The sequence below is a fragment of the Prionailurus viverrinus genome, chromosome D3 (genome assembly GCF_022837055.1).
Source record: "Prionailurus viverrinus isolate Anna chromosome D3, UM_Priviv_1.0, whole genome shotgun sequence".
NCBI lineage: Eukaryota > Metazoa > Chordata > Mammalia > Carnivora > Felidae > Prionailurus > Prionailurus viverrinus.
In genome coordinates this window covers 29,522,106-29,548,050 of record NC_062572.1, presented here as the reverse complement: position 1 = coordinate 29,548,050, position 25,945 = coordinate 29,522,106, and the positions used below count along the sequence as shown (strand labels likewise).

At 47.2% G+C, this 25,945-nt stretch overlaps 1 protein-coding gene across 3 annotated transcripts; it reads right to left on the bottom strand.

The window, feature by feature from the left end:
• Positions 1 to 447: 447 nt before the first annotated feature.
• UFD1 (ubiquitin recognition factor in ER associated degradation 1) lies at positions 448 to 25,945 on the bottom strand. Of its 3 annotated transcripts, none has more exons than XM_047827668.1 (12): positions 25,811 to 25,945; positions 22,233 to 22,365; positions 21,822 to 21,854; positions 18,167 to 18,288; positions 14,883 to 15,013; positions 12,468 to 12,540; positions 8,065 to 8,133; positions 6,695 to 6,760; positions 6,377 to 6,424; positions 5,517 to 5,605; positions 4,027 to 4,108; positions 448 to 566 (listed from the first exon to the last, which is right to left on the bottom strand). In XM_047827668.1, the coding sequence occupies exons 1-12, from the start codon at positions 25,811 to 25,813 to the stop codon at positions 492 to 494; spliced, it is 924 nt and encodes a 307-aa protein (XP_047683624.1). In that variant the 5' UTR covers positions 25,814 to 25,945; the 3' UTR covers positions 448 to 491. The 3 variants fall into 3 exon arrangements, with proteins under 3 accessions (XP_047683624.1, XP_047683625.1, XP_047683626.1); XM_047827669.1 differs by having other exon boundaries at positions 22,259 to 22,365; positions 25,811 to 25,928; XM_047827670.1 differs by lacking the exon at positions 448 to 566 and adding an exon at positions 579 to 3,920.

Genomic DNA, 25,945 nt, shown 5'->3' with positions numbered 1-25,945 from the left:
CATTCCTCATATACTTAAATTGCAGCCAGAGTAATGGGATAACCACTATTTATAGAGCACATATCTAGCCATTTTTTCTAGGCCAAAGGCAATGTTCTAAGCTATCAACCTGGGAAAAGAGAGGATTAAGTGAAAAAAGAGAAACAACACCTCAAGTTAGAGCAACCCAATCCCCTCCATTGGTTTTTATCAGGAATTGGGGAACTCTGCTTTGGCTAAGGCAGTGGGAGCACCCCCAAGGGCTGAAAACAAGAAGGGGCAAGGAGGAGGCTTGCCTATGGGATCTCAGAGTGAGCTTTCTCCTTCCCAAAATCAACCACCAAGTCTGATTGTTCCACTTCCAGGTCAGACTCAGTAATTCTTAGGTAACTCTAAACAAAACACAAAGTGACAGCATCCTCTGCAACAGTCTAATCCCATCAGAGCCAGTAACTAAAAGCCATTATGTTGCAATTGATTATTTTATTTTCCAATCAGCCAACAGTCCCAACTTATGGCTTTCTTCCCTTTTTACGCAACGACTGTCCTTCTCCAGAGAAAGCGACGAATCTGCCTCCAGCTTCATCCTAAGTGTGAAGATAAAATACTATTTTCAGAAACTCCTTGGAGGCTTAGAATAAATGCTTTATTCTGTTGACTCATGTGCCAGCCACCCATTTTCCTCACTTCCACATTATACATAAGAAGAAATGTCTTTTAAGTGGAAACATAAATCATAGTCTACTGAATTGAGAAACAAAACCACAGAATCACAGCTATGCCTCTACCACAGCCTTTATTCTCAGGTTGAATGTACATCCTTTTGCAGAAGAATCACATTTTCAAAATGGAAAAATATAAAAAATATAAAATACACCCCAAAAGAAGAATCATCTGTAATTTCAGCACCCAAAAATATTTCCAGCCACTTTATTATATATGACTATATATGACCTATTATACTTCCCGAGTCTCAAGTCAATGAATTTCTTTTCTCGTATAGACTACAGAAAATTCCATCATGTGGGAGAGGCAGTCTTTCACCACTGGATGTTACTACCAGGTTTGCGGTATTGTAAACAGTTGTGGTGAGCAGCTTACTGTGTTTGTACGCAACTCTGATTTTTTTTTTTTTAGAAGTATTATTCTTCCATAAAAGGACTGTGTGTTATTTTTAAGGCTTTTAATATTATGGTCACTAACCAGCCCTCAGAAACATTCAATCAAGCTATTTTCCCACCAAAAGAAAGAGGGCTTGTTTTTTTCTGAACTCCTGAAAACAGCAGGTATCTTTTCATCAGCTTGTATTTGCTAGTCACTTGGAGGCGTTATCTGTGCAAGAGGATTTCACACTCCATAGTACGTGCCCCTGCCTGCACTTGCCCCTCCTGACCTCCATGCAGGAGTGTACTGGTGTAGTGGCAACCATGTCAAGTTGAGTCATAGCTAAACCAATCAGCCTTCCTTTTCTGCAGAGCCTTCTGTCTTGTCCTGCTGTCCCTGTGTCTGGCTTCTCTCTTCTGCATACATTCAATCACAGCAGGCATCCCGCTGTTTTTGTCTGTTTGCAGGTGCATCTCATGGGGCCTTTAAGCTGCCCTACCTGGACTGGCCATCCTCTTGGTGCTACGAATGGCTTCAGGGCTCCCTATTTCCTGGACCTAAGGCTTTCTTATTTCTATTTTATTCCTTCATTTTAGTAGGGTACATCCTCCAGATGCTTCCTGAGAAAGGGTGTTTGAGGAATACCTTTTTGTGAGATCCTACATATCTGAAATTAGCCTTTTCTACTCTCACGTTTCCCTGATAGGTTTGGTTGGTGTTAGATTGCTGGGGCTGCCATAACAAAATATCACAGCCTGGGTGGCTTAAACAACAGATATTTTCTCATGGTTCTGGAGACTGGAAGTCCAAGATCAAAGTGTTGACAGGTTCGGTTTCTTCTGAGGCCTCGCTCCTTAGCTTACAGATGTCTGTCTTTTTGCAATGTCCTCACACGCATGGTCTTCCCTCTGTACAGCTAACTTTCCTCTTCTTACAAGGGCACCAGTCAGACTGGGTTGGGGGGCCACCCTAATGGCCTCATTTTAACTTAATCACCTCCCGTAAAAGCCTTTATCTCCAAATACAGTCATATTCTGAGGTGCTGGGTGTTAGAGCTTCAACACAGGACTTGGGGGAATATAGTTCAGCCTGTAAGAGTTGGGTACAGAACTTTTTAGAAAAGTTCCCTCTCAGAATTTTGAAGACACTGCTCCAAGATCTCCTAGCTTCCTGTGTCCTGCTAAAATGATGCCATTCTTAATCTGTGGTACAGCCACTTTCTGCCTTCTGAAAGCTTTAGGTTCTCTTCTTTGCCTCAATAGGGGGCTATTTTCATTCACAGTGTTGGATGCTCAGGGGGCCCTCCAATCTGTAAACTCTGTGCCCTTTAGTCTGGGGACATTACTTCCCTGATGGTTCCTGCCCCTTTAGTTTCTCTAATCTCTTTTCAGAACTCTTCTGATTTAGAGGTTAGCAGCAGAAACTTCCTGACTACAGTCTTCACTCTGGGGTGAGCTGGCTGGCACATTCCTCAGGGTTCATCAGACTGTCCAGAGAAAGCTCCTCCAACTGCAATAAGCAAGTCTGGCAGCCAGTGTGTGAGCCAAGCAAGGGAAGGATATCAAGGGTGACAACATTCAGGATGCAAACTGTTACTCATTTGCTCTTTTAGTTCAGTCCTATCCACTGTACTGATGGCCCCAGCCTCGGGACCTGTTGTGATGCCTCTTCCAGAAGACGAGCCTCCAGCTTTCTCCTGGGGTCAGGCAGGTACATCCCCAACAGGTTAAGGGGATAGTGGCGGGGGGTTGGGGAGAGGAGGTGCTGTGGTTCGGTTCTTTGTGACACACATTCCATCTTTGTCCCCCATTTCCAGAGGTGCCTTTCAGAGCTCTACTCTCTACACCAATCTGCCTCTTGGCTTTCCCCACAGCCAGCTCAGAATGTGGCTTCCATGGCCTGCGAAGTCAGTTACCCCTTCTGTTCTGGGGCTTTCAAAGTTTTGTAGCAGCTGCCTCCTCTTCTTGCCAATGTCTTTATTACCTTATTACCTTGTGCCACAGCTTTCCTGAGGGTTCAGGATGGGGTAGCGCTAAGCATGTGCCTTCAATCCCATCATCAGCCACACATTTCTTCTCCAGTACTTATGGATTAAACAGCTCCAGCTGTGCCTCGCCCTCCCTTTCCTGTATCTCCAGCAGTCAGGTCACAAGTCAGCCTGGAGGACGGCCCTGCTGAGGCCTCCAAGCTGGAGGCAGCAAGGCCCAGCATGTAGCTGGCAAAGGCTTGGAAAGGCACTCAAGGAGGAGTCAGAGGGTAAGGTCTCATTGGGGAACCACACTGGTTCCTCTGAGCCTGGAAGTTTCCCAACATCGTGTTAATTCAAGGAACATTAAGACCAAGGCGGGATGCAAAGGGGTAGGAAATATGTAATAGGTGTAGTGGTCTCTATCCCCAACCACCCCACAGGAAGAGGGGAAGAGCTCAGTGGCCAAGGGGCTGGTGATGGCCCTGCAGCCAGGATCCTGAGTGGGCTCATAGAACATCTGCCCTCTAGCCTACTCTAGATCCCCAAGACACTGAGCCTTACGGAAAAGGAACCAGGAGAGTGGTGGGTCTGAAGTGCTGGTGTTCTAGAAATAACACGAATTGCCCCTGAACCCTGGGTGCCCTCACCTCCCCACATCTTCAGGCTCACATGTGTAAAAATGCAGACAATCACAGCAGCCACCTCAAGGGACGGGGCTGGGGATTAAATAGTTAACTATGGCACTTGGTCAAGGCTCTGTGAGCTGGTATTGTGTCGATCACCACTGCCAGGTGACACCAGAGCTGTGGCCTACACACTCCCCGCATAGTCTCAACGGGACAATCAGGCTGCCAGGGAGAGGAGGGCCCTAGGCATGGGGAAAAATATGACAGAACATCCTTATTCAGAATGGAAAGAACTCTCCAGTCATCATTAACAAATAAAACTTCTCATTACCAGTAAAATAAACTCACCTCTTCAACCTTTTTGACCAGTGGACGTGAATTTCTGATGAAAGTGATCTTACCAAGTTTAAATTCATAATTGGGAATTCCCCTGTGAAGGAGAGCAAGGAGGAGAAGTGTTAGTTTCAAGAGAAAAAAGCATTAAAATTCATTTTTTTTTTAATGTTTATTTTTTGAGAGGGGGGTGTGGAAGAAAGAGAGCACACACACACACAAGCGGGGCAAGGGCAGAGAGGGAGAGAGAATCCCAAGCAAGCTCCATACTGTCCATACAGAATCTAACATGGGGCTCAAACTAACAAACCATGAGATCATGACCTGAGCCCAAACCAAGGCTCATACAATTACCCGACTGAGCCACCCAGATACCCCGCATTAAAATACCTTGTTTTTTTTTAAGTTTATTTATTTATTTTGAGAGAGAGAGAGAACGAGCATGCACATAAGCAGGGGAAGGCTAGAGAGAGAGGGAGAGAGACAATCCTAAGCAGGCCCTGCATTGTCAGCACAGAGCCCGGCATAGGGCTCAATCTCACAACCCATGAGATCATGACCTGAGACAAAATCAAGAGCCGGACTCTCAACTGACCGAGCCACCTAGGCACCCCTAAAATTCATTCTTGACAATCAAGAGGAAGGCAGGCAGAAGATACAAGTGTCCTCCCGACAACTCTCATTCTGGGGTACACTGCTGTACCCACTCTGGCCTTGGGCCAGCCCTCTGGTGCTCCCCAGCATCCTTCCTGAAGTAACCTGAAGGCAACTGGGGAAGAGGCCTGTAGACCTGGGGCCTGGCCTGCAGGGAGGGGTCACCTGGAGGCTTGGGGGCCTCATCATCTCTGTCCTCTAGCCTCATAGAGCCTGCAAGGGCTACACTCACACTGAATTCTTTAAGCTCTCTTAAGAGACTGGGTAAAGACACTGCCAGCATTCTCCTTCTGCTCTAACACACAGAGTAGACAGGTGACGACATATCCCTGCTACCTCCATGAAGGCCACCAGAGCAGGGAAACTGCTCTAAGAGTCTCTGGGCCCCTAAACAGAAACACATTAAGTAAGGCAGTTCCTGCCTCCTGTTTGAGGGAAGTTGACATAATGTGACTTGAATTATTTGAAGTCACAAAATAGGAAAACAGGGAGATTACTAAACAGGTAGTAGAATGACCTGAAACAGGAAAGCAAGCTGATCAGGTACTACTTGGGAACAGGTGGAGGCAGAACTGGAAGCACCAATGGAGGCTGTGGGAGAGGCTTGGCAGTTGAGGAAGGGCACCAATACCCACTGTCCCCCTCCCCACCCCTCCAGAAACAGTGGCTCTGGTGGTGCTCCAGCCCACTGAGGAGAACAGGCAGGGGTCATCCATTAATACTGCCAGCCTCCTTGGTCCAGGCTTGGTCTCTAGTGCTCCAGTGAGGTGGCCCCACCCCAGGAATCTGGCACAGAGCCTCCCTGTAGGATGAGAAAGCATCAGGCGGGAGCAGAGTAAGGACAGACCCACCTTTTAATGTCTCCAGGCTTGATTGGGGAGGGACTGGGCTCTACACCTTTCTTCTTCCCATCCAGTCTATTTCCAGAGCCGGAAAAGGCCTAGACAGGTGAGCAAGAAAGTGCGCAAGAGCTAGTGAGCATACACATGCCCTTTGCCCAGAGATCGCTGCAGGGATGTGTGTTGGAGGTGGGCTGTCCAGACCCCTTAAGAACTGAAGCCCTCACTCCCCAGCTGCTGGAGTATGGACAGCCGAGAACTCTCCGCCCAGCTCCTCAGAGGATTACAGTGAGATGAAAGGAGCCTCCTGGCCCAAACACAGCCACCCTACGGGGGCAGCCAATAGCTAATGACAGGTCGAAAGGTCTGGCCCTAGCTTCTGCAGGGCCACCCAGCTCAGGGCCCCAGGGGTGGGGTGGGCTAAGGCCTCTGTTGCAATGCCCCACAGCTCTACTTTCTAGTCCATCTCCTCTGCTGCCTCCCAGCACCCTGGTGCCAGCACACCAGCCACCTCTACCTCTTCCCAGGGAGGCTGGCTGGCGGCAGCGCTGGGAGGTCACACTGCAACTTCCTTTCACAGAGGCCATGTTATTAGGGATAGAGCAAATGTCGTCATGTCTGGTCAATCTAAGAATACGTGTGTCCTATTTTAACTTTTTGGTAAGTTAGAAATCTTCAAAAAGAAGAAGAAAAATTGGAAAAGCCTTGTAGAACTGTCAGGAGGATTCCAGGAGAAAATGGATGTAAAGTGCCACGTAACCGAGAAAGTGCCAGATATGTGTGTACACGATGCCCAGAGCCCCAGTCCCTACGGAGGTCCCCAGATGGCACAGTGGGCATACAGAAAGTTAAATGTGTGGCCTGGTACTCACACGGAAGCCCAGCTCTCCAGCATAGCCGCTGTGGTCAGCTTCACCTTCCTGATAGGGACAGAAATCATGCGATAAGCCTCTCAGCAGGGATACCCCAGCTTTTCTCTTGGGCCTCTCATTGCTACTGCCAACCCTGCACCCCAACAGCTGGGACACACTGTTCCACGGGAGCAGGGCACGTGGCCATGTCAGCACCGGCAGAGGCCAAACGAGAATCAGCTGTCAGGACAAACTCAGGACGCCCTCCCACAAAAGTCCCATTACCAAAGAGGGCAAACAGTGCTGGAGCTGGGGAGGGATGTTGGTGAAACAACTTACAGCAGACTCCTCATGCTGGACTTGTCTTTCAGGCTCCTTGTAACCCAGTGGGGCATCGAAGTCTACCTGTGGTGTCAGAAAAGTAGTTTTGAGATGTGGAGACACTTAGGCTTCCTTAGCTTTTCTAGTTTAATGGAGACAACTGTAGGTTCACATGTGGCTGTAAAAAATGCTACAGAAAGTTGCCCTGTATGCTTTGCCCAGTTTTCCCAATGGTAGTGTTTTAGAAAAATTGCATATAGTATCACCACCAGGATAGCAACAGTGACATGATCCCACCTTCCTGTTCAGATTTTCCAGTTCTATACTGACTCACTGGTGTGTGCATGTTAAGGCCTCACAATTTTATCACAAGTGTAGGGCAATGTCTCCATCCCCACAGCTGAGATACTGGACTGTTCCAACATCACAGGGACCCCTTGAGTTGTCCTGTTACAACCACACCCGCCTCTCTCCTGGCTTTCTCTCCTAACTCCTGGCAACCATTACTCTGTATTCCAAGTCTAAAGTCTTGCCAGTTTCAAGAATGTAATACACATGGGACATATAACATATGTCAGAATATAACCTTTTGGGATTGGCCCCTCTTGCTCGGCAGCATTCCCTGGAGATCTACTAGGCTGTTGTGTGTACCAGTAGTTGCTTCCTACACAGGAGCTAAGTTTTCTTAGCTTTTTATTTTTTAAGTGTATTTATTTATTTTGAGAGAGACAAAGACAGTGCAAGTGGGGCAGGGGCAGAGAGAATCCCAAGCAGGCTCCACACTGCCGACAGTGCAGAGCCTGACGTGGGGCCCGAACCCATGAAGCTGTGAGATCACGACCTGAGCTGAAATCAAGAGTCAGATGTTTAACTGACTGAGCCACTCAGGTGCCCCAAGTTTCCTCAGCTTTTAAGAATATTCACTCTTTAGGGGCACTTGGGTGGCTCAGTGCGGTTAAGCATCCGACTTGGGCTCAGGTCATGATCTCACAGTTCATGAATTCAAGCTGTGCATTGGGTTCTCTGCCATTAGTACAGAGCCCACTTCGGATCTTCTGTCTCCTTCTCTCTCTGCCCCTCCCCTGCTCACACTCTCTCAAAAATAAACATTTAAAAAAAAAAAAAAGAATATTCCTTCTTTAGCATGTCTAAGATGCTGGTGGGTGCAGCCATCTCAGAACTGGCTACAACTCTGCCAGTTCTCTCGGTCTAAGAAGGATCATAAGGTCAGCAGCCTCCTTATAATGTTCTGATATCATCTTCCTCCTCTTTCACCCAAACAGTCCCAGGGGCTACACGACACCCTCGAGGGGAACTGGCCTGCAGGGGCCATCAACTGCCCATCTTCCTTCACCCCAAGCGCACTTGTAAGCAGCAAAGGTACTCACGTTCATGTCACACTCAATGATGGACACGGCTTTGTCAGGCTTGGTCTCCATCACCCGCAGTTCATAAATCTGTAGGAAAAAAACAAAAATCAGTTTCACAGTTCATGGCAGCATTGGGGGCTGTCGTCATTCATGTTACTGTGGCTCCCTACTAGGCTCGCAGACACATCATTCACCTCCATGACCCCCTCCCCCAGATGCACCTCTTGCTATGACAAGGGGGCTGCCTTTGTGGGGGAAGGCTGCTTTGATGCCCATAAGTGGTTCAAATCAGACAAGGTAGTTATGCATCAAATTGCAAAAGACACAACCTTTATCCCAGGAAGTTCACTTCTAGGAATTTATTCTAAGCAAATAATTAGCTAAATACCCAAAGAGAAAATTCTGAGAATGCTCACTCCAACATTGCTAATAATAGTGCATTCTCAAAATACCTACCAATAAATTGGCTAAATGAATAATATTTGTTCACATATATAGAAATTATAGTCGCCAGCGGAATACCATGCAGTCAATGGGAGAAGTTAAAAAAAAGTCATATTGCTGTATGTCCAAGATGATCTCAAGTGTGTCAAAAATGTGTATCAAAACATCCAGAAGCGGGGTGCCTGGGTGGCTCAGTCAGTTGGGCGTCTGACTTCGGTTCAGGTCATGATTTCGCGGTTTGTGGGTTCAAGCCTTGTGTTGGGCTCTGTGCTGACAGCTCAGAGCCTGGAGCCTGCTTCAGATTCTGTGTCTCCCCCTCTCTCTGCCCCTCCCCTGCTCATGCTCTGTCTCTCTCTGGCTCTCAATAATAAATAAACATGAACAAAAACCAAACAAATAAACATTCAGAAGGGTAAGAACAAAAAGTAGCAGAATCTGCTTTTTCATGCATCGTTTCTGGTTTTCTGTTTACCTGAGTATGTCCTGCTTTTACAAAGAACAGTCTGGAGAGTCCCACCATTAAACAAAAGCCTCAACATTAGGGGGAGGGTCCCCAAAGTAAAGTGAGAAGGCTTCGTGTGCCCAGTCTGTTTTTAAAAGTTTCCTCATTATTTAATAAAAAATGAACAGGGGCGCCTCAGTGGCTCAGTCAGTTAAGTGGCCAACTTGGGCTCAGATCATCATCTCAATGGTTCATGAGTTCAAGCCCCACATCAGGCTCTGTGCTGCTAGCTCAGAGCCTGGAGCCTGCTTCAGATTCTGCATCTCCCTCTCTCTCTGCCCCTCTCCCACTCAAACTGTCTCTCTCAAAAATAAACGTTGGGGCGCCTGGGTGGCTCAGTCGGTTGAGCGGCCGACTTCGGCTCAGGTCATGATCTCACGGTCCGTGGGTTCAAGCCCCGCGTCGGGCTCTGTGCTGACAGCTCGGAGCTTGGAGCCTGTTTTGGATTCTGTGTCTCCCTCTCTCTGACCCTCCCTCGTTCATGCTCTGTCTCTCTCTGTCTCAAGAAAATGAATAAACGTTAAAAAAAAAAATTAAAAAAAAATAAACGTTAAAAAAATTGGGAGAAAAAAAAAGATGAACAGAAATGAATGCATGCTACTGTACAGATGTAACGCAATTTCTCCAGTCAAAATCTGGGCTGACTCCAATGGGTTTGCCAGCACCACACTACTACCAAAACTGCTATGAAATCTGTACATGCACCCCTGTCTCCGGAGGAACATGTTCTCATTTTGCTACAGTACTGCTGTCAAACTGCAGGTCACAAGGAATTAGTGGACCATAATACCAACTATGTTGCAACCAGAGCTGGGAAAGAAAAATCTTAGAAGGAGCACCATAGAAATGCTAGAATATATTGCATGAGGTATACTTCCTATACTTCCGTGACAATTTCTAGTGTTTTGTATTATTCTTAAACGTTCAACATATATGTGGAGTTCCCAGTTAGTTTTAATGATTGAACTTTTTCTTGGGTTGCAGACACTTTCACTCTGAACAACTCTTCAGGCTTATTCTTTTCTAATATTTTAGATGTTCTTGCTCGAGGCTCTCAAACGTTATTACTGCTTTATGTGGCGACATTTACCAAGATTTACTTCATATTTGCTAGTTTATTTGTTCACCATTCCTTCTGGCATGCTGGTCTTTCCTTCTAGGAGAATGCTTATTCCTGAAGCACATGCTTTTGAAGTTCCATTAGTAAATAAACTCTTTGGGATTTGGTTTTTCTGAAAATATTTTGATTTTGCCTGCATTCTTTAAAGATTTTGGTGACAGTTACTTTCTGTCAGCCTCTGAAGATACAGTTGCTCCTTGAACAACATGGGTTTGAACTGCCGCTGGTCCACTTACATGCAGTTTTACAGCACAATACCTTAAATGTATATTCTCTTCCTTGTGACTTCTTTTTTTAAATTTTTTTCATGTTTATTTATTATTTTGGGGAGAGAGAGACACACACAGAGTGTGAGCGTGGGAGGGGCAGAGGGAGAGACACACAGAATCTGAAGTAGGTTCCAGGCTCCAAGCTGTCAACACAGAGCCTGATTAGGGGCTGGAACTCATGAACCATGAGATCATGACCTGAGCCAAAGTCAGATGCTCAACCAAGTGAGCCACCCAGGCACCCCTCCTTGTGACTCTTTTAACAACATTTTCTTTTGTCCAGCTCCACGATACATATAACATAAACTATATGTGTTAATCGACTGTTTATGTTCTTGGTAAGGGTTTCAGCCAACAGTAGGCTATTAGTAGTTAAATTTTGGGGACTGAAAAGTTATTTGTGGGTTTGGTGACCTTAACCCCATATTCTTCAAGGGCAAACTGTATTCTGCTATTTTTGGCTGTAACAGTTGCTGTTCAAAGGCTTACTATTTACCGTTCTTTTCTAAGTACCTTCTCTCTGCTTATTTGGTATATGCAACTCACCCTGTTTGATATATACTATACTCCCTGTTACTGTGGGCTGAAAGCCAGTTCTAAAACAATTTCATTTATTATCTCTTCACAATATTGTGGCTCCATCATTCTCTCCTGCTGGGATTTTCACAGTGTGTGTGACTCTCTCAGTGTACCCAATAATTCAGTCTCCCCTATGCTCATTGCCTTGATCTCTTGTGTAGAAATTTTTTTTAATCTTATTTATTTTTGAGAGAGAGAGACAGAGAAAGACAGAGAGAGTGAGCAGGGGAGAGGCAGAGAGAGACAATCCCAAGCAGGTTCCACACTAACAGTATGGAGCCTGATGTGGGGCTCGAACTCACAAACCATGAGATCATGACCTGAGCCGAAACCAAGAATCGGACGACTGAGCCTCCCAGGTGCCCCTCCATGTAGAATTCTAAGGCATTTCTCCAGATTTAGCTTTCATTTCATTAATTCTTTGTCAGCTGTTATTTAACTCTTTGACTGTTTTTCAAACCCTCCTGGTTATTTTTGGTAGTCTTTTATTGATTGCTAAATTTTATGATTCTGTTTTTAAAAATATCTTTGAACATTTTACACATAAGTACTTTATGTTTGCACCTGAAAATGCCAATACTGATTTCCTTAAGGGTCTATATCTGCTTTTCTTGTCTCTGCTTGGGTGTCAAGTGACAATGTCCCCAGGCAAAGCCAGGTTCTGCTTCCCCTGTGCCCCACAGCACTTGGAGCACCCTGCAGGGCCAGCTCCTTGAGGGCCCGTCCAAGGGAGGGAATCACAAGGACAAGGACCCAGGCTACTTTGTTTCTGTGTTCCCACAGACCAGCAAAGGGATTAGCTCAGATCATAGGTGCAGTGGAGAGGTTCTAATGGAGGCACAATCAGTACCCTTGGCCCCATGGGATACAGACTATGATTAATAATGTTAAGCTCATTCACCTGTAAATGCAATCAATCCTCAAAACAGAGGTGCTGAATGAATTACTACAGGGGTTTAAACATGAACGCATAAGGATTTTAAAAAGCAAAGAGTACGCAGCAATCCTGATAAAAGCCATGCATACCCTGCCTAAAAAGAACCCCCATTCATTCTGTGCTGACAGCCTGACAGCAGGAAGCCTGCTTGGGATTCTCTCTCCCGCTTAACCCCTCCCCCATTCGTGTGTATATGCTCCACATGCTCTCTGTCTCAAAATAAATAAATAAACTTAAAAAAAAAAAGGGGACCCATGGACGGCTCAGTCGGTTAAGCAACCGACTTCAGCTCAGGCCATGATCTCATGACGTGGGTTTGAGCCCCGGGTCAGGATCTGTGCTGACAGCTAAGAGCCTGGAACCTGCTTTGGATTCTGTGTCTCCCTCCCTCTCTGCCCCTGCCCCGCTTGTGCTATCTCTCTCTCTCAAAAATAAATAAAAATATTTTTAAAGAAAGAAAGATCCCTCCCTCCACCATTCAAACATCAGAATGGACACTGCAAGTCTTCAGGTGTGACCTACGCTGACCTTGGCTCTGGGCCCTATTGGCCCCGCGGTTGAGACACTCACCTTCTCATTGTAGTTGATGGCAATCACATCCCCTGTGGTCAGGCAGGCAAAATTTCTTAATGCGTTTTCTAATCTGCAGACACACACTGTTAAGGCAACATGGCAAGATGGGTACCTTAAATCTGAAACAAGTTCTATAAAGGTTTAGATGATCACTGTCATAAAGTATACCAGACAGGCATATACTGGGCTGGTGCTAAAACACACGGCTTTGATACAGTGAGATATTACTCAGCAATAAGAGAGGGTGAACTCATTAGATGGATGAATTTCACCAACACTGCTGAGGGAAAGAACCTGCCACAAAGTGTTCCTTCAAGAAAGGCAGCTCTCTGAGGGGTGGGAAGCAGCAGGGAGGTTCCTAGAGCTGGATATCAGGTGAGGAGGGGCAGGCAAGGGCACAGCAGACCTTTTGGGAAGATGGAAGTGTTCTGGGTACATGGGTGTTCACGTTTGTCAACTGACCAAACTGGGAGTTTTATTGTATGTAAATTACACTCAACAAGTTGATCTTAAAAATTCTATGGGAGCATGGAAGAAAAAAAGACTGAATGAATCATAAATAGGCCCCCTCAAAAGTTCATCAAAAATCAAAGATGTTCTGACACTTGTTCTTCTATCTTTTGGGTGGTAACCCAACTTTAGGGCAGTATGTTCTAAAATAAAAACTAAAAAAATAAAAATTAAAGAGGGAAAGGTAACCTGTAAACCCTTTTTATAATTGCAAATAATAATAATTTCTTTAAAACTGAATAACCCAAATGCCCAGGCAAGGGAGTTATGCCTAATCACACGGAATACTTTAACCATATCATCCTTGTCAATTCAGAGAATTACTTTAAATAGAATGGGCAAACATACGACACTCCTCCAGAACCTAGCACTGTGACATGGCATACCAGGCAAGGCTCTCAAGAGTCTGACTTGAGGGGAGAAGACTCAGCCTGTCCAGGATCCCTTCTCTTGGTCAGATAGCCTTTCAAGATGAGAACAGCTTTGTGAAAGGGCATTCTGTGTACACTGTCTTCGCTCCCTTGCATAAAATGCCATGCTGTTGGGGTGCCCTTCCCTTAGCTCCAGTCCAGCTGTCAGAGCCAGCCCACTTGGTTTCTGCATCACAGCTCTACGTGCCCAACCTTCTTGGCTCTGTGCTGAGTCTGCCTTTACTAAGAGTGCCTTTATCCTGCCTGTCAGCCAGACCCAGGAGCACCAGACTGCCTCTCCGCTGACGAAACTGACACTCTTTCTCCATGAACTAACAAGTTAACCATGCGGATAGAAACAGCCTCTGAAAATAATCTGGAAAGTCTGCACCTCAACACACATGAAAATCCAGAGAAGATCAAAAGGGGGCATGGTCATCGAGGCAGACACTCCTGGGCACTGATCACCAGACAAGCACCTCCAAGGCAGTGTTCTGAGGCATCAGGTGAGCAGACATGTCACAGTATGTCACCCTGCCTGTAAAACGGGAAGCCTCCAACAATGAGTGTGGCGAGCACAGCTCCCCAAGCCCACACCATGTCCAGGACCAAGTCATAGGGAACTCAATACGCTGGTCCAGACATAGTCAGCAGGAGACTCATAGCCCACACGTCCAGGATGTAGCCGACATCAGCTTGCTCCTGGGTTGGGGTTGGGGACAGTGTGCAAGTAGGGCGGGTAGAAGCAGTTTTGTTTTTTTTTAAACTACCTACCTGTCTGTATTGTTCAACTGTGTTTCATCGAGCCTTTTAAAAACAGATAGTGGAGTGGTTGCCCTATAACAAGATCTCAACAAGCAAGCCAGGGCCTCCAATCTAGAGGTCTAGACCACAGACCACACACAGCATGCTCCTTGCCCACACCAGTTGTTTCTTAAATTATCAACACCCATGTCTGGCTCACATTCAGAGAACATTATCAAAAACCACTAAAACCTAAAACCTTTTCTTTTCTCTTGCTTACAGAAAAATGTACTGTGTCACTGCTCCCCAATGGTTTGGAGTGAAAAGCATTAACCCTGGGTAAAAGGTGAGGCTGAGTAGCATTCATGGTTGAGGTGGGGCACGAGGGGCCCGTGAGGGTTTGGGCCTTAGAGGCAAACCAGCCAGCCTCCTTCCACCAAATACACTGAGCTTTGTGCCAGGTGGCCCAGTCTACCTGGAGGAAGGGTTCCACTTTGCTCTCAAGGAAGTGTCTGGAGAGTGTCCAGAAGAGGCCCAGAGAGTGCCGCGTGTGCTTGTCCAGGCCCAAGCCCAGTTCCAGGCCAGGGTGGACATGCTGGCTAAACACCATTATTCTCAAACCACAACTCCAATCAGAAACAAATGTGTGGTCCCCAAAGTAGGCACATGCTCAACAAAGAGCTCGCTTTTTACAGACTGCCAGCACACCCTTCCCTTGTCGAGAAGAACCCTTATCTCAAAAGGATACACTGCTTTGGGGTTGGTGATGTCCAGGAAGTCAGGGCTCTGAGGCTGGAATTTGGAGTACGTGGCTACTTGAAGGTTGACACTCTCCACCTGGACCAAGCCCCCTTCTTCCAACAGCAAATTCTGCATCATCTAAAAGAAGAAGAAAGCTACATGAGGCTCCTGGAAATCAAGTGGCCAGCATGAGCATCATCTAACCACACACTCAGCAAGCCAAAGTCTGGCATTCTGATGGATCTTCCTTGGGTCCCTGGAAGAGGAGCCTGAGATGAGGACTTGGGGACATGTAATTTAATTGCGATTTGATGTTAGGAAAGAAGGTAAAGCCAACCAGCAAGTGAGTCAAAGGCGTGAAAGGAAGGAGGCCTTGGGGTACTACCTAGGTGCCTGCAGCCAGCAATGTGTCTCTGTCAGCCTCTAAGAAAAGATGGTCCCCTAGAAGGAAAGGCCACTAGCTCCAGGTCTCCTAGGGACAGTGTTTCCCCAGGGAAGCTCACCCCTCCATACCTTTGAGTTGTCTCACACACAACTTACAAGGCCTTGGAGCAAACATGGCTGCAACGGGAGTAGGATAATAATGGCACCAGGTGGGCTTACCTCACATGGAATGGCCATATAGCTGAGGCAGGTGCAGGGTGGTGACAAGTCCCCAGAGGTGTCTGCTACAGGGGGTCACATAAAACTGACAAGATAACTTCATACTTCTATGAAACCACCCTGTGTGGTGGGTGCTGGGTGAGGAACAAGGCAGAAAGATACGAACAAAGGCTTGTGAGTACCTGGTGTGCAGGAAGTCAAGAGACCATAAGGCTGACACTCAAGGGTCTGACACAAGGAGGGTGGGCCAGGAATGAGGAACCCTGCATGTCTTGGGAGTGGTTTTTTGCTTTTTTTATTTTAAACTTTCTTTTTTTTTTTTTAATTTTATTTATTTAAAAAACAATTTCTTTTTATGTTTTACTTATTTTTGAGAGCAAGAGAGACAGAGCATGAGCAAGAGAGGGGCAAAGAGAGAGAGGGAGACACAGAATCTGAAACAGACTCCAGGCTCTGAGCTGTCAGCACAGAGCCCAATGCCAGGCTTGAACTCACAGACCACGAGATCATGACCTGAGCCGAAGTTAGACATTCAACCGACTGAGCCACCCAGGCTCAGAGAGAACCAGGGGCACCTGGCTGGCTCAGTCAGTAAGGCATGCAACTTTTGATCCTGAGGTTTAGTTTGAGCCCCATGTTGGGTGTAGCTTAAAAAAAAAAAAAAAAAAAAAAAAAAAAAAAAAGCCAAAAACCAAAACCAAACCAAAAAAACCCCAAAAACCAAAAAAAAACCTTAAAAAAAAAAAGCGCAGTGAGAACCGTATGAGTGAGCCTCTACACACCCATCCCTGGGTTCAACAGATCACAGCTAACCTCGGCTCCTCATTCAACACCCCACTCCCTGACCGCATCCCACACTGGGCTGCCCTGGAGCCAGTCCCAGGCATCACATCCCTTCAAGAACGCTTCACCCAGGCGGCACTGACGGACCAGCACTGTGGCTCACAGAGGCGGTTAGGAGGTGACTCTAACAGTCCAAGGACAAGATACAGGTAAGAGGAAGGTAGGCCAGGGCCAAGGAGGGCAGAGGTCATGAGTGAAGCTAGAGGGTGAGCAGGGCCCTGTGGGCCTGTAGAGGTCCTGACACACTCTCATTGAAGGACACTCTTCAGGCTGGTGTGGTCGCTCCAACAAATGTAGTACACATAGTAGGACAGGCACAAGGCAGCAGGCTTCCACGCACTCCCAGTGGTCCTGGGCGGAGATCTCGATCTAGGCCAGCAGATGAGGCCTCAGGTGCTAGAAGAAAGGCCAGCATCTGCTCCAGGCTGACTTGTCCTGAAGAGGCCTGGGAGCTCTGGGTGGGACAGAGCACCTAACAGAAAGTACCTGCTCACGTACCACTGAGGGTCAAAAGATCCTTAGGCCAGCTCTGCAGCAGCAACTGGAAACCCCTAGGCAATCATCTGCTCTGGCCAAGAGCTGGAAGGCCAGCCCAGGAAGAGGCAGGTCTATGCTACCTAAAGAAGCTTCCCAGGGAATATGATATTTCTTGGCAAAAAGGATCCAATTAGTTTTCTGGTCCAAAGCATCCTGGGAGATTGGACAAGGGGCCACCAAGTCTGTGGGTTGGAGAGAGAACTTTGGAGGTACGGTGTACCCCAGTGTTACCACCTCCTCTTTTACCTCTACACATGGGTCCCAGAGCAGCTCTGAGGATCCAGAGTGGCCCTGAGAAGTTGTCAGTGTGCAACACTTCAGCCACCCACATCACTCTATCCGATGAGTGGGACAAGTCGTCCAGCCCAGGAGGGGTACCTGCAGACCTACAGGACAATAAGGTACCAAGTGGCAAGTGTTGGGAAGGGCAACTGAGCAAGGAAGCAAATTGAGTCTGGGCTTTGAGGCGTGAGTAAGAGCTCCTTTGGGACAGAGGCTGGGAAACAACACAGGAGGGACCAGGAAGCAGGTGTGATGGGAGTGCAGGGCTCCCGTGGGGAAGAGGCTGGCCGGGCCTACCATTAAGGAAGGACCCAGGCTCAAAAGAAAGTTTGAGTGCAAAAAAGAGACTTTGTTTTTATGGCAAGGAAGTGATACACTTTGGAAAGACTCAGTTACAGACAAATATCTAAACACACACACGATGATGTGACAAAACTGGGGGAGAAATTAGACTTGGGGAGCAAATGTATAAAAACCTAAAATTCCAGGGGTGCCCTAGTGGCTCAGTCAAACATCCAACTCTTGATCTCAGCTCATATCATGCATGGTTTTTGAGTTCCAGCCTTGCATTTTGTGCTGACAGTGCAGAGTCTGCTTGGGATTCTCTCTCTCTCTCTCTCTCTCTCTCTCTCTCTCTCTGTCTCTCTCTCTCTCTCTCCCTCCCTCTCTGTTCCTCCTCCGCTTGTGCTCTTAAAATAAATAAATGAACATTAAAAAATAAATCAAAAAAGAAACCTAAAATTCTGTACACAGACCACTTCAAAAATACTCCTGCTTCATTATTTTCGCAAAAGCCTTGCCTAGGAAATGGCAGGTAAACAGGTGGCTGTGGTTTCTAGGCTACCAGTTGGTTTACTGTCAAAGAAAGGTCACCCCCCAGCATGCAAAACCTTGTTCCGAAACCCTTCTCTATTAGCCATGTCATTGTTCCAGGGGCGAGGCTCTCCCATGTGCTGGGGTCCTCCCTACTTCAAAGCCCCAACCTGAGACTCTCAGGCTCTCAGAGACTGGCACAGTCCCACTCACCCAGTGTGGGAGATAGCAGATGCCCTCGTCGGCCACAAACTCCAGCACACCACAGTGCGTCATGCGGTCTGAGTTCTTGTTGGTCAGTTTGAACAGCATGGGGTAGGTAATGTTGAGTCGGCCTGAAGAGGAGAGAGAGGCTGAGGCAGAGCTTCGGTGAGGGAGTTCTATTCTCTGAATGAGCTCCTTTGAAAATCAGCCTCCCTGGGTGTTCCCCAGAGCAGGCACTCAAACCCACAAGGTGCTTAGGCCCCTGAGTGCCTACCCACCCAGTAGACCCCATGCTCCCCTGACATATCACTTGGCCCAGAGCTCAGGAATGTTTGGTGACCCAGGTACACAGTACCGGCTCACACTTGAAGTTTTCTGAAACCCCAATTTTAAAAAGTGATACGTTAACTCATTTATTCATAAATAATTTCATTGCCACCCATGTGCTGGACAAAATCCATGCCTGCAAGGGTTTCTAGTTAGAAGGGTGGAAAAGAGCCTAAATGTCCATCAACTGATGAATGGATAAAGAAATTGTGGTTTATATACACAATGGAGTACTACGTGGCAATGAGAAAGAATGAAATATGGCCCTTTGTAGCAACGTGGATGGAACTGGAGAGTGTGATGCTAAGTGAAATAAGCCATACAGAGAAAGACAGATACCATATGTTTTCACTCTTATGTGGATCCTGAGAAACTTAACAGAAACCCATGGGGGAGGGAAAGGGAAAAAAAAAAAAAAAAAAAAAAAGAGGTTAGAGTGGGAGAGAGCCAAAGCATAAGAGACTCTTAAAAACTGAGAACAGGGGCGCCTGGGTGGCTCAGTCAGTTAAGCGTCCGACTTCAGCTCAGGTCACTATCTCGCGGTCCGTGACTTCGAGCCTCGCGTCGGGCTCTGGGCTGATGGCTCAAAGCCTGGAGCCTGCTTCCAATTCTGTGTCTCCCTCTCTCTCTGCCCCTCCCCCGTTCATGCTCTGTCTCTCTCTGTCTCAAAAATAAATAAAACGTTTAAAAAAAAAATTTAAAAAAGAAAAAACTGAGAACAAACTGAGGGTTGATGGGGGGTGGGAGGGAGGGGAGGTTAGGTGATGGGTATTAAAGAGGGCATCTTTTGGGATGAGCACTGGGTGTTGTATGGAAACCAGTTTGACAATAAATTTCATATATTAAAAAAAAAAAAAAGAAGGGTGGAAAAGAAATAAACATGTACACCTAGATGTTGCAGTGCTCTGTGAGAGTCATGGGCAGGCCAGCCAGGGAGGGAATGCCAGAGAGGAAGCAGCCTGAACAAAGGCATGAAACCCAGCCAGTTTGGGAATGGCTGGCAATTGGGTGAGGCTGGGGCACCAGGACAGGGTGTGAATGTGGTCAGGAGGAGAAGGGATGGGCCAGACACTATGCAGGGTGGAAGCATTCAGCAATGTGGCTCTCTGCAAGGTCACCACACAGTCCGTCCGTCCCCTCACTCTAGTGGTCCCAAATTGAAGCCCCATGGAGGGCCAGAGGCAGGCAACAGGACCATTGGCAGGCTGACTCAGGAGTGTAGGAGGTGCAGGCAATGTGAAGCAGGAGAACCCAAGAGTCGGGGACCTGGTGGAGGGCTCTGCAACAGACTGATGCAGTGACAAGCAACACTGTTTGCCATGTGCCAGGCTCTTGCTTACTCTTCCCAGAACAGTGAGGTAGGGACAATCATTACCCTTTTCATCTATGGGGAACTAACATGCCCAGTCAGCAAGAAGCCCAGGATCACACAGCCCAGGAGTGACCATGCTGCGATTCAACCCAGGCTACTGGCCCAGGTTGATCTGGCTTAACCGCTAAAGCCCACTTTGGCCTGTCGGTTTAAACATGGCAACAAAAGTTCCATTCAGCACCAGGAGGTATGGCAGACTCTGCCTAGGATTCTGGTGATGCAGATCAAGTAAGAAGCTTGGGCAGGAAGCCACAGATGAGGGAGAAGAGCCTTCAGAAGTGGCAGCAGTGGGTGTGGGTACCCCCCCACCCCCCCCACCCCCCGCCAGTCACCAAGGGTGCCTTGGATGCTGGAGTACAATGGCCAAGTGCCCAGAGGCCAGGCCCTCTGTCCCCAGGGCACCTCTCAGCTGTGGAGTTATGAAGCAGAACCATGGTCAGTCAGGGTGAAGTAGATCAGGCTGTAGCCAAGGATCCAAGATTCTTGTCGTTGGAGGAAACCCCTATGTTCCTCAGTCTAGTAGTTTTCAAAGTGTATTTCCTGATTTAGAGAAGTGCCTTGAGGCTCTGAGCCCTCTGCACTCCCTCACCTCCTCCAAATTGAGTAGTGACACTTTTATAAATTAAGACTCCCTGTAAGATTTCATTTAGACAAAATTTCTTCCAAGACTTAAAAGATCTGAACACTGATCTAAACTCTACTGTCCCAATCCAAGTCACTTTTTAGACACTTGTACCAAAGGTCACTCCTGGCACTCAGCTCCTGGGTCAGCTCAAATGGAAGGGCAGACTCTCTGGGGGGGCCTTGTTCCCTCCTCTATGATGACAGCCTGAGGGCTATGAACTCCAGGGTGCTCTATCTACCCACTGGCTAAGCAGATGCCAGAATTCAAGGCCTCTACTGTGTGTGGCCACTGCCACTGCTGGCATTGGTTAAGCGATGCTGGCTAAAGGCCACCTCCTGTTTTCTGACTGGCGTCACATGGGCTTGGGCTGTTTATACACATGCCACAGGGCACCATCTAGAGGAGGCACTCCTGCCACATAGCAGCTCTGATGGACAGGTGCCATGTGTCCCTGTTTAAAGATGAGAACACTGAAGTTCAGAGGCCAAGTCACTAGTCTATAGCCAGGCCAGGCTGCACCCCTTCTCTACAGTGCTGTCCCACATGTAGCAGATACCAAGTGTGGACCTGTGCTTTGGTGACCTCCACTGTCCTCCCTTGGATGGGAGGAATTCACACCAGAAACACCACTGAATCTCAAAAAGCAGTGACTGTGCCTGTAGTCAGGGGCATGAGGTGTCTCTATGGGTTGTTCTCAGGGGATGAGAGGTTGAGGAAAGAGGAAGTGTGGCCACTCTCACAACCCTTGGGACTTTCTGGCTCCTGCTATAAGAGACAGAACCTGATGAGAGGGGCAGGTTCTGGGGCAGAAGATAATGCGCTGTCGATGCAGTGGGGCAGACAGGGCTAGAAATTTGGGCCTGGAACTAAAGAAACATGTTTGGGGAGGAGGTGAAAAGCCTATGCACAGCATTCTCTTGGGAGCTGACAGCCTCCTTTAGGGAAAAACCTAGTGAACCCAGCCAACAGAGTCAGCTGCCTCCGCAGGGTGAAAAGCACTGTGTTCAAACTTTCCTTGTCCTGATGGGATCTGGATAAAGTGTGTGTGTGTGGAGGTGGGGGGGTCGGTGTCAGGAGAGTAGAGAGCCCCCTTCATAGGGGAGAAATCTAGAGCTGAGTACTCACTGGCCCCCAACTGGACAGCTGGCCGCCATTGGCCATTACCTCACCAGGCATCCGTGGGCCCAGCAGTCCAGCCCAGTATGCAACCTCCAGGGACACTTCCCATCCAGACACAATGAAGGATGCCTACGTCTGGACATACTGAAGAACATATGCCCAAGTTTCTGATGTCCATACTTAAATGACCTCAGTTCCCAGGTCATGGAGAAAATACTTACTGAGTTGATCGAGGGCTGAGGGCGGCATAATTACTGTGGAAAGAACATTTAAGAAACATTAAGAAAGTAAAAATTAAAAAGGCAGCACAAAGCCAAAATTTAGTTGCTGTCATATCTTTAAAACGTACTACACGATACTTGTAAAGTAGCCAGAATTTCATAATGATCTTTGATAAGAAATTTTACTTGCTGTAATTTATTGCGGGAACCAGATAGCTATTAGTCATAAATCTAATCATAATTAGAACTCTCCCTCCCACCCCAGGCCCCCCTTAGGAAGTCTGGGGCAAGCAAGACTCTCACTGTAACTAGCTTCTGGTTACACATGCAAAACAAGGGCTCCTGAAGACTGCAAGCACTGTAGGCTGAGGGCAGGAAAGGTTACTATTCAAAATAAAAACGAGCACATACTCTTCCCTCCTTTCTCCACATCTGACCTGTCATTAGGCCCTGCGAGCATGGACACGGAGAAGCAGCGGTACTGCGTGGAGAAGCGGTTCTGGAAGACCCGGGGAATCGGGTGGTCAAACATGTTGAAGGAGAACTGCAAGGAAGGAAAGAGATACTGGAGTTAGAACCGAACAAAGGTACATCTCTTCACGTCAAAAGCCCAAACAGGTCAGGGTAGTTGATGCTGCTGCACGTGCATAAAGGGCAAGATGCACGGCAATCCTGATGGACCAGAGCAGTCTGCCTGAAGCACTTCCCGGTGGCACAGTGAATCTCAAATCTGTTTCTACACATTCTGCCATGCCCAGTATCATCCCTCCAATCTAGAGTCTACTGCTTTCTTACTAAATCTTACTAAAATATATGATTGGCCACGTCAAGCCTGTCATTAACTTCTTTCAGTCTCCCATGCCTCCGCTCCCCAAGGATCCAGGCCAGATCTCACATACACCTCAGGACTGGCTACTGACAGCCCTTACAATCTCCTATACCGGCCACACCTGGTTTCTCCAACAGAAACACTTGCCCTCTTCTTGTTAATTTAAAGAAATCGGGGCGCCTGGGTGGCGCAGTCGGTTAAGCGTCCGACTTCAGCCAGGTCACGATCTCGCGGTCCGTGAGTTCGAGCCCCGCGTCGGGCTCTGGGCTGATGGCTCAGAGCCTGGAGCCTGCTTCCGATTCTGTGTCTCCCTCTCTCTCTGCCCCTCCCCCGTTCATGCTTTGTCTCTCTCTGTCCCAAAAATAAATAAACGTTGAAAAAAAAAATATTAAAAAAAAAAAAAGAAATCTATCTATCTGAGTGCCCGAGTGAGCAAGGGGTAGAGAGCGAGAGCGAGAGAGAGAGAGAGACAGAATCCCCCAAGGTGCAGAGAGAGAGAGAGGGAGAGAGTGCAGATCCTGGAGCGGGGCTTGAGCTCACCCAATTTGGGCTCAAACTCACAAACCGTGAGATCATGCATGACCTGAACCGAAGTCAGATGCTGAACCGACTGAGCCACCTAGATGCCTCCGCCAAAACATCTATTGAGTGCCCACTATCTGCCAGGCTCTGAGCTAAGCACTAGCAAAACACTCTAATGATGTTTGCTCACTAACAAAACAGGTACAACATCTGCCCCTGGAGGAGCTGACATTCAAGACAAGGGAATCAAGTAAGAGAAAATGTTTCCACGTCTGATACTGATAAATGTTCTAAGGACAAGACGGGGTAAGGGAAAGAGCTCCTGAGAATGCTATTTTAAATGGGTGGTCAGGAAGGGACTCTGCAAAGACTTGAGTGCCAGGAGGGAGCCAGGTAAAAAACAGGGAACGGCATTCCAGACAACAGGAAGAGCAGGCACCCAGCATTTGCACCCCGTCCCTTTCCCCTGGCTTCCACGACCATCCTTTCCTGGTTCCAGGAACCTTCCCTGCTTTGCCCAGGGTTTGGACTGATGCCCCTCCAATGTGCTCTCATGGTGTTATGCCATGGTAGTCCCTCCTGCTAATAAGTAGAGCCAAGATATTGTGCCACCAAAGTTAATATCCCAGCTCTTAACTTGTGGACTATGGTGAGGCTTAGAAAACATTTTACACAGCAATTTGGAGTCTTCTCAAAGTATTGCAATTGCCATGACGTCCCCCCCAACCAAATATAAAATTGCACTATAGGGCATAAACCCAAAAGAATTGAAGGCAGGGTCTTGAAAAGATATTTGTATGATGTTCACATGCTCATAGCGACATTATTCATAATAGCTAAGGGATAGAAACAATCCAAGTGTCCATCAACAGATGAATGGATAAACAAAATGTAGTACACCCATATAATAGAATATTATTCAGCCTTTAAAAGGGAGAAAACTTTATCACATACTACAACGTGGATGAACCTTGAGGACTTTATGCTCAAGAGAAATAAGCCAGTCACAAAAAGACAAATGTTATATGATTTCACTTATAGGAGGTCTCTAGAGCCATCAAATTCATAGAGACAAGAATTAAAATGTTGGTTGCCAGGGGGTAAGTGAGGGGAAATGGCGGGAATTGTTGTTTAATAGGTAGAGTTTCAGTTTTGCAAGATGAAAAACTTCTGGAGATCTAATACACGACAATGCGAATATACTTAACACTACAGAATCTATGCTTTAAAACAGTTAAGATGGTAAATTTATGTGGTTTTTACAAGTATTTCACAATAGACAAATATTTCTTGACTTGATTCCAAATATACATCAAGTAGAGACAAAGCCTGATTAGGTAGTTTACTAGCAATTCCAAAATCAAAATTAGCAAGATGAATCTGCAGTCTTCTTAAAATGCAAACACAGCAAGTTACTGCTTAAAATCTCAAATGGCTCTTCAATCCCTGGGGCTTTAGCACAGTAGTTTTCAAACCTTTGTCTCTCCTTCCTTTAAGCAGAACTCTGTTCAACAAAGTCTTGGCCAGAAGCATAGCAAATGTGAAGGTAGAGCAGTGGAGTGGGGCTTCCCTGAGGCTTTCACTACACCACCCCATCCAAGGCATTTTTTCTCTTTGCTTTTGTTCCTCATTAAGTCAGAAAATCCCCACGAAGTATTTAACACCCTTAACAATCTGCCTTCAATCCACCCATGAACCTGACCTTCTGCCCCTCTCTGCTGCTCCCTACCCCAAGTCCTACTTTCCTTCATAATCCCAATGTCTAGTATACTGCCTAGACCTATCAGGTATTCAGGGTCTTTAAGTAGATGAGGATGAACTTGAGAATGGAAACATGATTCAACAATGCAATACTTGGGACAAAACCTAGTAGTCATTATTTTTGCTAAAATAAGCAAATGACACTGAGGCAATGCTGTACAACGGTAATGAGACTCAGCATTGCATCCAGACAGACTTGGCCTCACATTTCCACTACCAGCTTCTTTGACTACCAGTAAACTACCTACTTCTTTAAACCTTGTTTTTTTCATGGTTAAAATCATACTAATCGTCCTTGTCTCCAAGAGCATAATAGGGATTAAATGGGATAAGGTGTAATAAGGGACTGTGGGTGTTGAAAGAAGTGTAAGAGAAAAAGCGCCAGCAACAATTAGCTACTACTGTTGTTATCCACTGAATCACTTAAATAGCCGAAGGCATCATTGCAAACCAGCCAAGACCAAGAGGTACTGCGCTTGAGGAACTGGCTCAAGGGCTGAGTGTTCCGGCCCACCGGAATGGTTCCCAAGCATTCTCCCTAGGGGGGGCTGACTCTGCTGCTCACGCCCAACCTTTCAATTAATTTGGTGGAATGGAAATCTGTCACCTGTATAGCACTTATGAGACCCGTGAGTGGACACAAACGTAGAAGAGTTTTCACCTTGAAGGAGTTCAAGTCCAACTGAGAGGAAATTCGAACCATGCCCAGGACTACCAGAGATAAGCTGAGGCCGATCGTGGTCAAGAGTCCGGCACTCGCCCGGCGGGGGTGACTCGGCATCTCCGTGGCCGTTTCTGTCCGCCCCGCCGGGCCCGGCCTCGGCCCCTGGCTCCAGGCCCCAGCCCCAGCTCCCAGACCCTGACAGGCCACACTCACCATGGTGGACACCTCTGCCTGCCAGATGCCGCTTCACCCAGAGAATGTTAGGATGGGAGCCCGCCGACCCTCTCAGCTCACAGACGCCGAAGCCGCCGAAGCCGCCGCCGCCGCTTCCGCTCCGACGCCCTGGGA